Genomic DNA, 11,815 nt, shown 5'->3' on the forward strand with positions numbered 1-11,815 from the left:
GGAGATGCAGCCGGTGGAGGAGATGCAACAGTGTCGGCAGGCACTGTGCGCCGAAAGAGATCCGTATCAGGGAGACTCGAAGCCGCAGGTGCATCCGCTGGATGGACCGGAGTGTCGTTAGACAAGGCTGCATAGCGGTTGGAGAGGCCGATGGACGGAGGAGAGGCAGCCCCATCCGAGCCTCTCTTGCAGCCACGGACCACCACTTCAGCCCAGGTTGACTGATGCTTCGGAGTCGAGCAGGATGAAAGCCTGGGACTAGAGGGGTCCCAAAACACGGTGTCCTGGATGTTGGCTGTTGCGCTAAGAGAAACAATCTGTTTGGCTTGTACTGAAGCCACATCCATAAAGCCAGTCAGCAGGGAATCTTTCTCTTTGAGTTCCTCTGAAAGTCGTCGGATGTCTTCCATAAGGTCAGCAATCTTCTTGTTCGCTTTCTTAAGGAGTGTGCAGTCCTCATGGGGCAGAGTTATCTCGGCTAGCATAGTCACCGGAGCTTTGTTGCGATCAGTAGCGTTGATCGCGTTTTTACGGTCATCTATCTTAAAATCCATGTCGGATGACTAAAATCCTTAACCCACGTAAAACTTAAATAAAGTTAAGTTAAATAAAAAGGATATAAAAAATGTAACGAAAAAAGAGTGGATTAAAACTGGATAAGAGTCCAGTTTAAGACGGAGCTTCCGACAGGTGGCTACAGACGCCAACGCATGCGCAGAGTAATGCCAGCTAAGTTAGCTAATATGAGGAAAGTAATTAATTAACTAGTGGAAAGATTAACTGGCTACCTTACATTTAGGTTCACCAGATTCAGAGCCCTGGTATTGTGCATGCTGACTCACTCGAAGTGCCTAAATGGAACGGGGCCATCATTAATGTTGTTAGTTACACCTGTGTTTTTCCTTTGATGACAAGGGCCCACTGTGAGAAAAGTGTATTGCTGGTACTGTATTACAATGAAAGTTGACATTTAAGTCAATAATTTGTGTTGTGTTGTGTTGTGTTTTGTTTTTATTTTAATTTTTTTCATCAGTGTATACTGTACAAAAAGATAAAAAAAAATATATATATATATATATATATATTTTTTTTTTTTTTTTTTTTTTTTTTTCTGGTAATACATGGATACCAGTTAGCATAGAAAGCCAAAATTGTACTGTTAAAGATTTTATCAGTTTACCTACTTTTCTTCATTTGTAGTCCAAAGGTTATACAACTGTGTGAAATGCTATCTGCCCCAACTACTTCAAATGTCAGATGATGCCTTGGGTTACAGTATATGAGATTCTTATATGATCAGCCTTATTAGTTTCCCAAAGGCTCTAACCTTTGATTTATTTCTTCACCTCACAAGTCACTATTAGATGGAGATGTTGAACCAGCCTCTCTCCTCCCCAGTCAGTGTCACCCTGAGCTCTGGGTGTTTTTCTACTTTAATAAGTCGAGTTTCCTCCTAGGTTCAAGTTCATCTTGGTCTCTTCCTGTTTGTGATTAAATCACTTGGGGAGATATTTTATTTTTAATCCACCCTATAGAAGCTCAGCCTACCTGCTGTATATTTCTCTTTTCTGTCCTGTCGGTCGGGAGTTGATGTGGGATTTCTTTTTATTAGATTTCAGTCAGCGGACCCTTTCTCAGAATTCAGGATCCAGATCTATTACATGCATGTATTAACCTCATGCAAGCGCATTTAAAATCTACAATCCAGTATTTCAGATAAACGTATTCTGTTACCTATCCTGAATATCAAAATGACATGAGAGATAAGGACAATTGTATTCTTAACTAACTCTGCTCTCCATTCTTTCCATTCAATCCCAAATTACTTTTAATCAGTGCACTGCTACCTCAATTATAATGTGTGCAGTGATTGATCCTAGACTGTGGATCTACTGTACGTAAGACCTGACTATTCCTCTCAGACTTCACAGGCTGTCCCCTCATCTTCTCTCAGCAAATAAAACACTAGGAAGAGGCCTGTTAATCATTGAATTGCAAACAAAATTAAAGGTGACATTAACACCAAACTGCAACACCAGTCAGGGTCAAATGCTTCAGCTGAACATTTAAATAATCTGTAGCACAGTGCATTTTTTTTATAAGATAAAGCTTGATGATTTCGTTAAACCCGCAAGAGCTGATTGTTTGGCCACTTGGGGTCAGCAGAAACAAGATGTAAACATTGGCATATTAGTTGCGTTCGAATTAATGCAGCGCTGTACAGTGCTGACTTAACGTGACGCATGCTTAACTCAACATAAGACATATTGGTTAGAAATTGTGTCCGACTTTCGCCAGCACTGCAAAACACAATGTCACACCTCGCGGGAGCAAGGCGGCTGCAGTTGCTGAGTCCAGTGACCGCAGTTGCTTTTCTCCGGCTATAGAAAGTTGGAACCACCTTTGAAAGTTATTGTTCTAAACTCACAGTAAGCTCACGCAGGTAGAAAGTGTCCAACTTGACGGCAGTGTTGTTATAATTTTAATGTGTTTTTGACCACCTGACAGTGGGTTGTTTTTTAGTTTTAAAAAAGCTGCTGCTGCCACAAACGACCAAGCGATAAGAGTGAACCAAAACGGTGAAGTTGTAGGCTGTAAAACCAAAACAGTGAGCTTTAATTCTCTGTAGGTTTGACACTTTTCAGTTTACGCATTTTGATCCATTGTTAAATTTAAACCCTCTTCCCTCTAACAGGTAATAGAATTTGACGACGGGTCCGGCTCGGTCCTGAGGATCCAGCCACTGAGGACTCCCAGAGACGAGGCTATTTACGAATGTCATGCCTCCAACTCTGCAGGAGAAATCACTGCCTCCACCAGACTAAGTGTGCTACGAGGTCAGTGTGAACACACATGCAAGCCACTGTATGTTTCCATACAGCTTGCTGTGAAGAAATTTTCAGATCATAATACCTAGAAGCCACATGAAAAATAACTGACAAAGCAGACACATTTTATTGGTTCTTATATGTAATAACATTCCTGTAATTTGATGTTTGCATCCAGAAGGAATACTGAATAAGTAGAGGAGTTTACCATCAACTGACATAAATTCTGATTGTAAAGTTTAAAGGATATCCTTATATAGATAGAGGTTCTTTAGTTTAAGATTATAACTGTAGGTGGGGATCTTATCACTGGTTGGAGTACACTGAGGTATAATCGAAGTCGAAATCAGGTTTCGTTGAGTCAAATTTGTGATATTTTTCTTGTGACTTAAAAGCTATTTATGCAGAAGAATTTGAGGCTTGGAGGGATGTGTCCTTAGATATATATTCAAGTGTATGCCTGGGTCCACTGCGGTAGATGGTTTTGTTAGTGTAAGCAAGAGTCCATTAATGCAGATAGTGATGTTAGTGTTAGTGGAGTCCATTAGGAGAACATTATGTACGGGTAGTTTGAAGCTCAAGAGTGTCTTAGTGAGTGAAGCTGCTCGAGTGTGGATAATCACATCGCCTGCCTTTACACGACATGCTCGTGGGGAAAGGATGTGCTGCCTATTGTTCTACCATCTCATTTCTCTCTCTCTCTCTCTCGCTATCTTGTCTCTCTGAGGGGTAATAACATAGTCTACGGTCCTTCCTCTCCACTCTCTTCTCTTTCTGTCTCGCCTGTCTGTGTTTTTTGTCTCCCCAAGTTCATTCCTTGTTACTTTCTCTTTCACTTTCTGCCTTTACTCTCTCTCTCTCTCTCTCTTGCTCTATCTCTCCTCTCGCTCTGTCTCCATATGCTCTTAGGTCCACTACACAGCAACCTCTAAATTATTCACATCAGACCACTCTTTGCATCTTCTGTGCTGTTCCGCTCCATCCACCCAGAATTTTTCCTGTCTCCCAAGGTTGTCTTTCTCCCGTGTGTGTGTGTGTGTGTGTGTGTGTGTGTGTGTGTGTGAGAGTGTGTGCCGGCCTGCTCAGTTGCGCGTGTACATCCGTATGTGCTCTTGCTTATGTGTCTCTGCCTCTATTTTTGATTCACCAAGAACATAACCACTCATGCGCACACAGGCAAACTCACACACAAACGAATCCTCAATCTAAGACAGTCAGTCTTTATGTAGTGATTAGCCTCTTGCTACTCCTCTGAGGAGTCATTGTGTTGCGGATGAATAAGAGGCCACCTGGGAGCAGCTAATAGCCCCTGATAGACTGTCAGTTCAAATGTCAGTCACAAAAATACACACACCCACACACACACACACGTGTGCACACAAACACATGCACTTGTCAGTCCTGTCTCCTTGTCTCCCCTGGCTCTGTAAAGACACAGCTCCAATGACTGACTGACTGACTGACTGACCGTCTGACAGGAGAGATCCGATGTTAAGGTCAGCCGGCTTAATTACTGAGGATTAGAACCAGTCTAATTGAAATCTTGGCTTCCAGTAAGTGGCTGTGATTGGCAATGGCTGAAAAAATAATGAACTTCAGAGCAATTATATGCTTTGGGATCCAGCGTACAGTCAGATACTGTATAATTATTGTTTTGGTCAAAGTTGAGTGTGTCTGTTTGAATTCATCCAATTGAGTCTTGGACAAAGTATTTTGGTCCAAAAATTGAAGTTATAGAGTTCTAATTAATATCCATTCGTAAATTTATATTAAAGAACAATTGTATTTGTCTGCGGCTGCCATCAAAATACTTGCTAAGATCTTGGAACATGGCAACGTTGCACACTCTAGTCTGATGAGGCAAGAAACATGAGCGGTCAGTTCCTAGACCACTTTATTTGGTGGTAAAACTGAAAGTGAGTGCAGTATAAATATTGATGATGTAAGTGGGATAGGTCAACGTTTAACCACCATGTGTCTTTTTGTGGGGAAACCCATGGTTAGGTGTACCTCACATTTGGTCTGCCTTCATATACACACAATGCAGCTGTGACAAAAGATTGTGCATCATACAAAACTTCCAACTTTACAAACCAAACCGGAGTTGAATTAACACTACTCTGGAACAATCTTAACAAATATTGTAAGAATCATAAGTATTGCAGCAGTAGAGGGCTGTTGTTGTATTTGATTGCAATGTATTAAATCGGTGTTAATGTTACTGCAGCCATCACTTAATGTTGTTTATCCCCTGAGTCAGTTGTAAATGACAGAAACAGGTTTATTTGCAGGTGCAGATTTTACACTTGGGCTTCTGATACAGCAGGCAGTTCATGCTTTAGTTCCCATGATTCTAAGACCAAACTGGATTTGCAGTCTTCCAGGATTTACAGATGACAAACCCAGTGAGCGATGTGTGCGGATTTATTTGGGGTTTTATATAAAGAGGGCAGTGTTCGCACAGCAGTTCCCATGATTGTGAGACCGGGGTTTTCTATGAGCTGTGAAATCATCTGGATCTGTCACAGTGGAAACACTGAAGTGGGAGCACATCCAAGGGAAACAGTGGGACGTGTGGAAGGCTCCATCAACAAGGGAGTGTAGGGTTACGCATCTGCTCTGACCTCAGGGGGTTCTTAACTGTTCAGCAGCACGCGCATACACACACATACACACTGGAGCAGCTTTCCCAAACACACTTTGGTGTTGCTTACACCTGTCCCCATGATGAATGGTCGAGAGCTGGTTATGTGCATGTGTTAACGCGCGAGCATGTGTGTGTGTGTGTGTGTGTGTGTGTGCATTAGCCTATTCAACTTATATCACTTCACATCTTGTCAGCTTTAAATATAAAAAAAGCTTTTGTCTTCTTTTTATCTGCACAAGAAGGCGCATGTGTGTGGGTGTGTGTGTGTTTTTGTCTAGTATGCGTGCATACCTGTGCTTGTGTTTGCCTACGTTTGCAGATTCTTGCACACACTTCTGCCTACAAATATCTGCAACTCTGTTGTTTTTTGTGCACTCGTGAGTGGTTGTAGAAGAGGGGCTGAGAGATGCATGATCTCAGGGAGTAGCATACTATCGGGGCGTCCTCAGTGCTCGGTGCAGTGTCCCATTCCAGGTAGATGAAATAGAATGTATTATTCCTGCCTATGAGGGCCTGGCTTTGAAGTAAGCGTTTGCATAATGAAAGCGGAGAGAATCAGGATTGTTATGCTATATGGGTCCCTTCTGCTCCCTCTCCCTTTATGTCTGTTTTTCTCTTGCTACCTCCCTTGTTCTCGCTTGGTTTACCTTTCTGTCACTCTTTCTTTGTCTAACTCTATTCCATTCTATTTCATTCTTCCTTTTTTTTTTTGCACTTTGCCCTTTTTCACCCCCCGCCCACACACACAATACTTGTACACACAAACACCTTCTCATCTTGTTCCTTTGGTTTATTATGTCCATGTTTCCATTTGTCAGGCTTTGTGATTGATCGAAACCGGAGATGTTAAAAGGCCACACACGCACTCGCAAAGCTAGTGTCTCACGACCCGTCAGCTACGGTTCGATGGACTAGTACCAGAATTAGCATCTACTTGGCGAGTTTCAGTGCTAGGATTTCCCGTTAATGAGGCTCTGTGTAGTTGAGAGGGATAAAGTCACGAGGGATTCTGGGGGGATAAAACATGGGGGAAAAATTAAAATAGACTGTCTTATAGATCAAATACAGTGCAAACGCAGGTGCACGCTCTTTGCTCATCTGTCTTTTTTCACCATGTCTTTATCCACTTTATTATGGATGATTCATGACATCGCAGTTTCAAAGTGCAGCCTTGTACAAAGTTAAGGATTTGTTTTTTAAAAACTGATTTTCTCTGAACCTGTTTGATTCCCTGGCTGAATACAGTATCTTTTCAGTTTGACTGAGCTCAAGCGTCTTTGATCCCCCCATCTCCTCGAAGCATTGTCCCCTCCTCTCCCTTAAATCTCCCACTTCAGTTGAATGAAGTTGGCCCACTGCCTTTGATTTCCTTTATCACAGTGGAATAACTCTTCATGTTTGATTTAATTGCCTAGGTTGTCTATGAATTCACATTTGATTTGCCATCCCAAAAGGGTGCTAGTCCCAGTGGATGTGTCTTTATTTGACTCGCCTATTTGATTCATGCAAGTGGGGTGAACTTCCAGAGAGGGTTGTGTGTACTAGACTGAGCTGGACTGAAAGTATAGCTCAACTGCTACTGATTCCCAGTAGAAGAGAGAGTATTTGATTTCCAATTGATTCCTATTCGAAGAGCTGTTGCCAAAAGCTTTAGTAAAGTGGAATGAAATGTTTCTTATTCTGTTGGACCTCACTATTGGATTCTTCAAAAATCTTCCTCCCGGGCTCAAGTCTGAAAACATATTTTGACTCTATATTGAATCAAAATTTGACTTTTGCATTTGACCAGACAGTTTCCCTTAAATCCTTTTTACGCTGGACCCAACATGCATGGTGTCAATTCAGGGCTTAAGCTGTGTATGTGAGGCATCATGTTTTGTCTTATATTGAAACACAGACTATCTGCTTTAGGTATGTGTCAAATGCACAACATTTTGGGAAATACGACTAGCCTTTGTCTAAAGGTAATGAGATCCACCTACCAGCCCCTATACATCTCACAAATTATGCAAAACTATCTGGAAACACTAATCACATGAATAATTAGTAGCTGGAAAACTGACAAAAGGAAAAAATAATGCAAGTAATATCAGGAATGTTTTTTGTCATGACAAGGTGATGTTATATATTCTACTGTAAAAGCTGGTAGGAGATTTACAAGGCTTTGTTTGAAATTCCCCTGAGGACGTAGCTGAACACGATAATATTTCCAATATAACTATATATCAATATACTATCCTACTTTATCCTGTGTGGAAGGCAATACTTACTAACCCTCATACATGTAGATGTCCTGTTGGCTTATACAGAGAAGTAATACTATGCCAGTGATTCCCAACCAGGGGTACTTGTGCCTCAGGGGGTACTTCAGTTACATACACTGAGTTGTCAGTTTTAGATACTCCAAGCTAAATCTAATGCAGTCTAATACAAGAACCTGACAACCCCTGCTACCATCAAGAAGGTTATATTGTTCATTTTATGTTGTTCATCTGTTTTAGAGGTGTTTATTGAAATGTATGGTGTATACAAATATGTATATTACACAAACAGGATTTAAAACTTGTGTAGTGATGTATATGTTTAACTAACAATAACCAACTTTAGTATTTTTTTTAGTATTTTTATTTCATACTTAGAGGCCTCCCACCAACCTGAGTCAGTTATGAGACCTGAACCACATGCTGTGATTGAGAGTTTGTGAAAAACTGTGAGGAAAAATGTGCAGAGAAGTCAAAATAGAAAGTTAAAAGTGCTGGAGAAATTGTTAAATACCTAGTGTCTGCTCTAGTAGTGGTATAAATGTGGACTTAACCAAACCCACTGAAAAAGGCAACAAAGCCAACAACTACTTTTATAAATTGAATAGTGTTAACACATTTGAAACATGCTGGGCAATGAGGATGAAGGTGTGTTTGAGCTTATCTGTTAGGACTGTGGGGATTTCGTCAGACACAAAAGGTTGGGAACCACAGCGCCAGGCTACCAAGCTGAACGTGTGAATAATGTCCAGCTCTGTTTGACTTATTTGATCTTTCCAGAAGACCAGTTGCCCTCGGGGTTCCCCACCATAGATATGGGTCCCCAGCTGAAAGTGGTGGAGCGTTCTCGGACCGCTACCATGCTCTGTGCCGCTAGCGGCAACCCTGACCCAGAAATTACCTGGTTCAAGGATTTCCTGCCAGTCAATACATCCAGTAACAACGGACGAATCAAGCAGCTCCGCTCAGGTAACCAATGCTTTTATCCCCCCATTCTTTCCCTTCCCTTCAATCCCAGCTTTTTATTTCCACATTAAGTTTTTTTTCCCTCCCACTTTGTTTTTATCCCTCTTTCAATATCCACTCCATCTTATCCTCCCTCCGCCCACCCCCCGAACCCATTTTTTATTTTCTGTTTCTTCAAAGCTTCTGTTATTCTTGCCCTCGTTCACCCCTTTTCTTATTGCTGCTCCGCACTCCTCCTGCCGTGGTTACTGGCTGTGTTTCTCAGCTGCCCCTCTCTGCTGCTGCTGTGGTTTGAGTTGACTGTGTGTGGTTGCCAGCTTTTCTAAACTCTTCAAGGCCTTAAAAAGTGAACTCCCAACGTTTCTACACTTTTCTCCAAACTCTCCGAGGTCTTCCCGTGCAAATCACCATCACGAAAGGGTTTAATTTTTCACTTAGTTAAAACATTATGAAATATCTGTAACAACAAGAGCATCGGTGCGCAACATGTCCCTAGTCACAGCTCAACACATTTCTTTACAGACAGAATTTGCAAGGTAAACCCAGGCGATGGTGGCATGCACTGAGGGAATGGCCTCTCAAAGACGGCTCACTGCTGTGACTAAACAATCAAACAACCAAAAACAATTGTTTTTCCTCATTTCATGGATAGTGTGTCTTTGCGTGGGTGTGAAATTGACTCACAGACATTGCATCCATGTTAATTGAGAAAATACATTCACACAATTTGTGAAACTCATAAACAGATTACTTGGAAGAACACACACAGAACAAATTCGTTTCCTGTCAAGCCCCTCAATCCATCTCAATCAGCGTTCCAATAGCCACAGTAGTGTGTAAAATCCCAAACAGTCGAAGCAAAATCCCCTCCCTCCTCAGTCCTCCTTCTGCGTCCAGGGACCAACTCTGGACCCAAAATCCCTTTCTTGTGATTGGACACCCAACTTTCTGGCTTCTTTATTTGATGACAACCTCTTTGCTTCTGTCCCCGTCTTTGGCTCAACCCTCAACTTCCTGCTTAGACTCCCTTTTTGATCTTTTTTTTTTTACAGAAAAAAGAAAAAGAAATTGAAAGGATTTACAAAATTGTTAGGCCTACATCTTAAAATGTCAGATATTTGGTATGTTAGCCTTGCTTCTTCTATGTGATGATTAAAAAATAGTTTACTTTTATGATTCTTTTAAGTTCTGTGTAGATGATCGATATCCATGACTTTTTTGGGGGGTTCCAGTGCTTTTTCAAGGTGTTTCTACTGAGTCAACTCCTCTGTGTAACCAATTGTCCGATTGTAATGCCATGTCTATGCTGTTTCTTTTCTCTTTGTATCTTTTTAACCACAGAGTCCTTTGGTAAGTGCTTCTGTTCCGAGGCCCACACCCTCAATGTTCACTAATGTTTCTACTGTTGCTGCTGCTGCTCACTTTTACAATGTTGAGGTGTTATTAAAATGCATGGCATGCATTTTACTAACAGTCACATGCAAAGATAATATAAAGCATAGATGCACACACACACACACACACACAGAAATACTCACAAGTCTGCAGGCACCCATGTATCATTTTGGTTAAAGAAGCATACTATAGATGATACAAAATGGCAATACACACACACACACACACACACACACATAGAATGAATACACATGTACAAACACACATATCTCTGTCACCCTAGAGATAGTTGGCCTCACCCTCACCTGTGCACCTGCAGCCTTTCCACACCCAAAGAATTACAATAACTTTCTCCTCACACTCACCTATTTAATTTTCCACTCCTTCACTTATTAAATTATTCTTTCCCTCACTCACTTCGTCATTCACTCACCCACTTATACTCTCTCCACTCTGCTGTATAGAGTTACCATTCAATAAACCATCAACTCTAGATGGCAAGGCCTCTGGTGGAGCCACTGTAAGGAAATCAATGGCAACCAGGTTTCAGACTACTAGACGTTGACTGTACAGTGTAGTATGTATTTGTTACATCTGGATACTACTGCTTAGAGTTAGTGAATTGGTCATGGACACGTGCAGTTTTTAACATCACCATAACAGAGTAAGAAAAGTTAAGTACTTAAAGACTTAAAGAAAAATCCACCCTCCCATACTTTGCTTTAATTTCCACGTCTTTGTTTATATTAACTTTAGTGAGTGATGTCCTTAGGGACTGTTTGTTGAACAAAACGAGCAATTTGAAGAGGTAACTTTTGGTTTCTGGGACATTTTTGATTAAATGATTAATTGATTAGTCAAGAAAAAAACTTTGCAGATGAATCAGTAATTAAAATAATTGTTAGTTGCAGCCCTACATCTCTTATGGTAAACACAACATTTCGTGTGGCTGACCTGCAGTCTGGCCTCTTTGACGCCAGGCTTCTCACAGAGTGATTGTTGATGGTCGCTTTGAGAGACTGAGTCTACCAACACACCCCTGTTTGTTCATTCTGAGGGACTGAGACATGAACTTGACATTTATTGTTGATGTTTTATGTTGTTGAAAATGTCCCTGCTGGAGGGATTTAGACCTCCTATTGTCTACGTTTTGCCAGGTAGATTTGCTGAGAGATTTAGAAAAAAATGCCAAACAACAAAAAAAATAGATAAATGATGTAGGGACAATGCCAAGTACTGGAGGATGTATTTTTCATTTAGGATATAAAATATATTTACACACCATAGTACCAGAAGGATTACACCTGGTTTTGATCCATGTGGAGGACAAGTGCAGGTTAAGACTCAAAGCAGTGAAGTATACTACACTTAGAGATCCCTTAAGAGACCTAGATGAGTCTACTGCAGACACTACCCTACTCCTACAGCCACATCTGCCCCTGTTGCAAGTCAATGAAGTCAAATCAATAACCCATCTCCCTAAAGCTCTGTCACAGTCTGTCACTCTGCCTATCTAGCATCTGCCTTTCTCTTCTCAGGCTTATTCTGTCTTTATTTATTCTGTCTTTTTCTTTTATGCCTCTCTCTTTCTCTCACTCTCTAAGGATCTATAATTTGAGTCTTTCTCTCTAATTTGATTCTGCTCCTTTCCAAGTTACCCCCCCCCCCCCCCCCCCCCCCCCCCCCCCCCCCCCCCCCCCCCCCCCCCCCCCCCCCTC

General features: G+C 41.4%; 1 protein-coding gene across 2 annotated transcripts in view; it reads left to right on the forward strand.

Annotated features, from left to right (window-relative positions):
* Window positions 1-11,815, forward strand: part of ptprdb (protein tyrosine phosphatase receptor type Db) — a 147,317-nt gene that overhangs the window by 96,184 nt on the left and 39,318 nt on the right. Inside the window, exons 8-10 of one of the 2 annotated variants that reach the window (XM_046046387.1) lie at window positions 2,696-2,837; window positions 8,517-8,705; window positions 10,044-10,052. In XM_046046387.1, coding sequence (XP_045902343.1) covers window positions 2,696-2,837; window positions 8,517-8,705; window positions 10,044-10,052 — 340 coding nt within the window. The remainder of the gene's footprint in view (window positions 1-2,695; window positions 2,838-8,516; window positions 8,706-10,043; window positions 10,053-11,815) is intronic. The other variant, XM_046046388.1, reaches the window with a different exon arrangement.

The sequence above is a fragment of the Micropterus dolomieu genome, linkage group LG04 (genome assembly GCF_021292245.1).
Source record: "Micropterus dolomieu isolate WLL.071019.BEF.003 ecotype Adirondacks linkage group LG04, ASM2129224v1, whole genome shotgun sequence".
Taxonomy (NCBI): Eukaryota; Metazoa; Chordata; class Actinopteri; order Centrarchiformes; family Centrarchidae; genus Micropterus; species Micropterus dolomieu.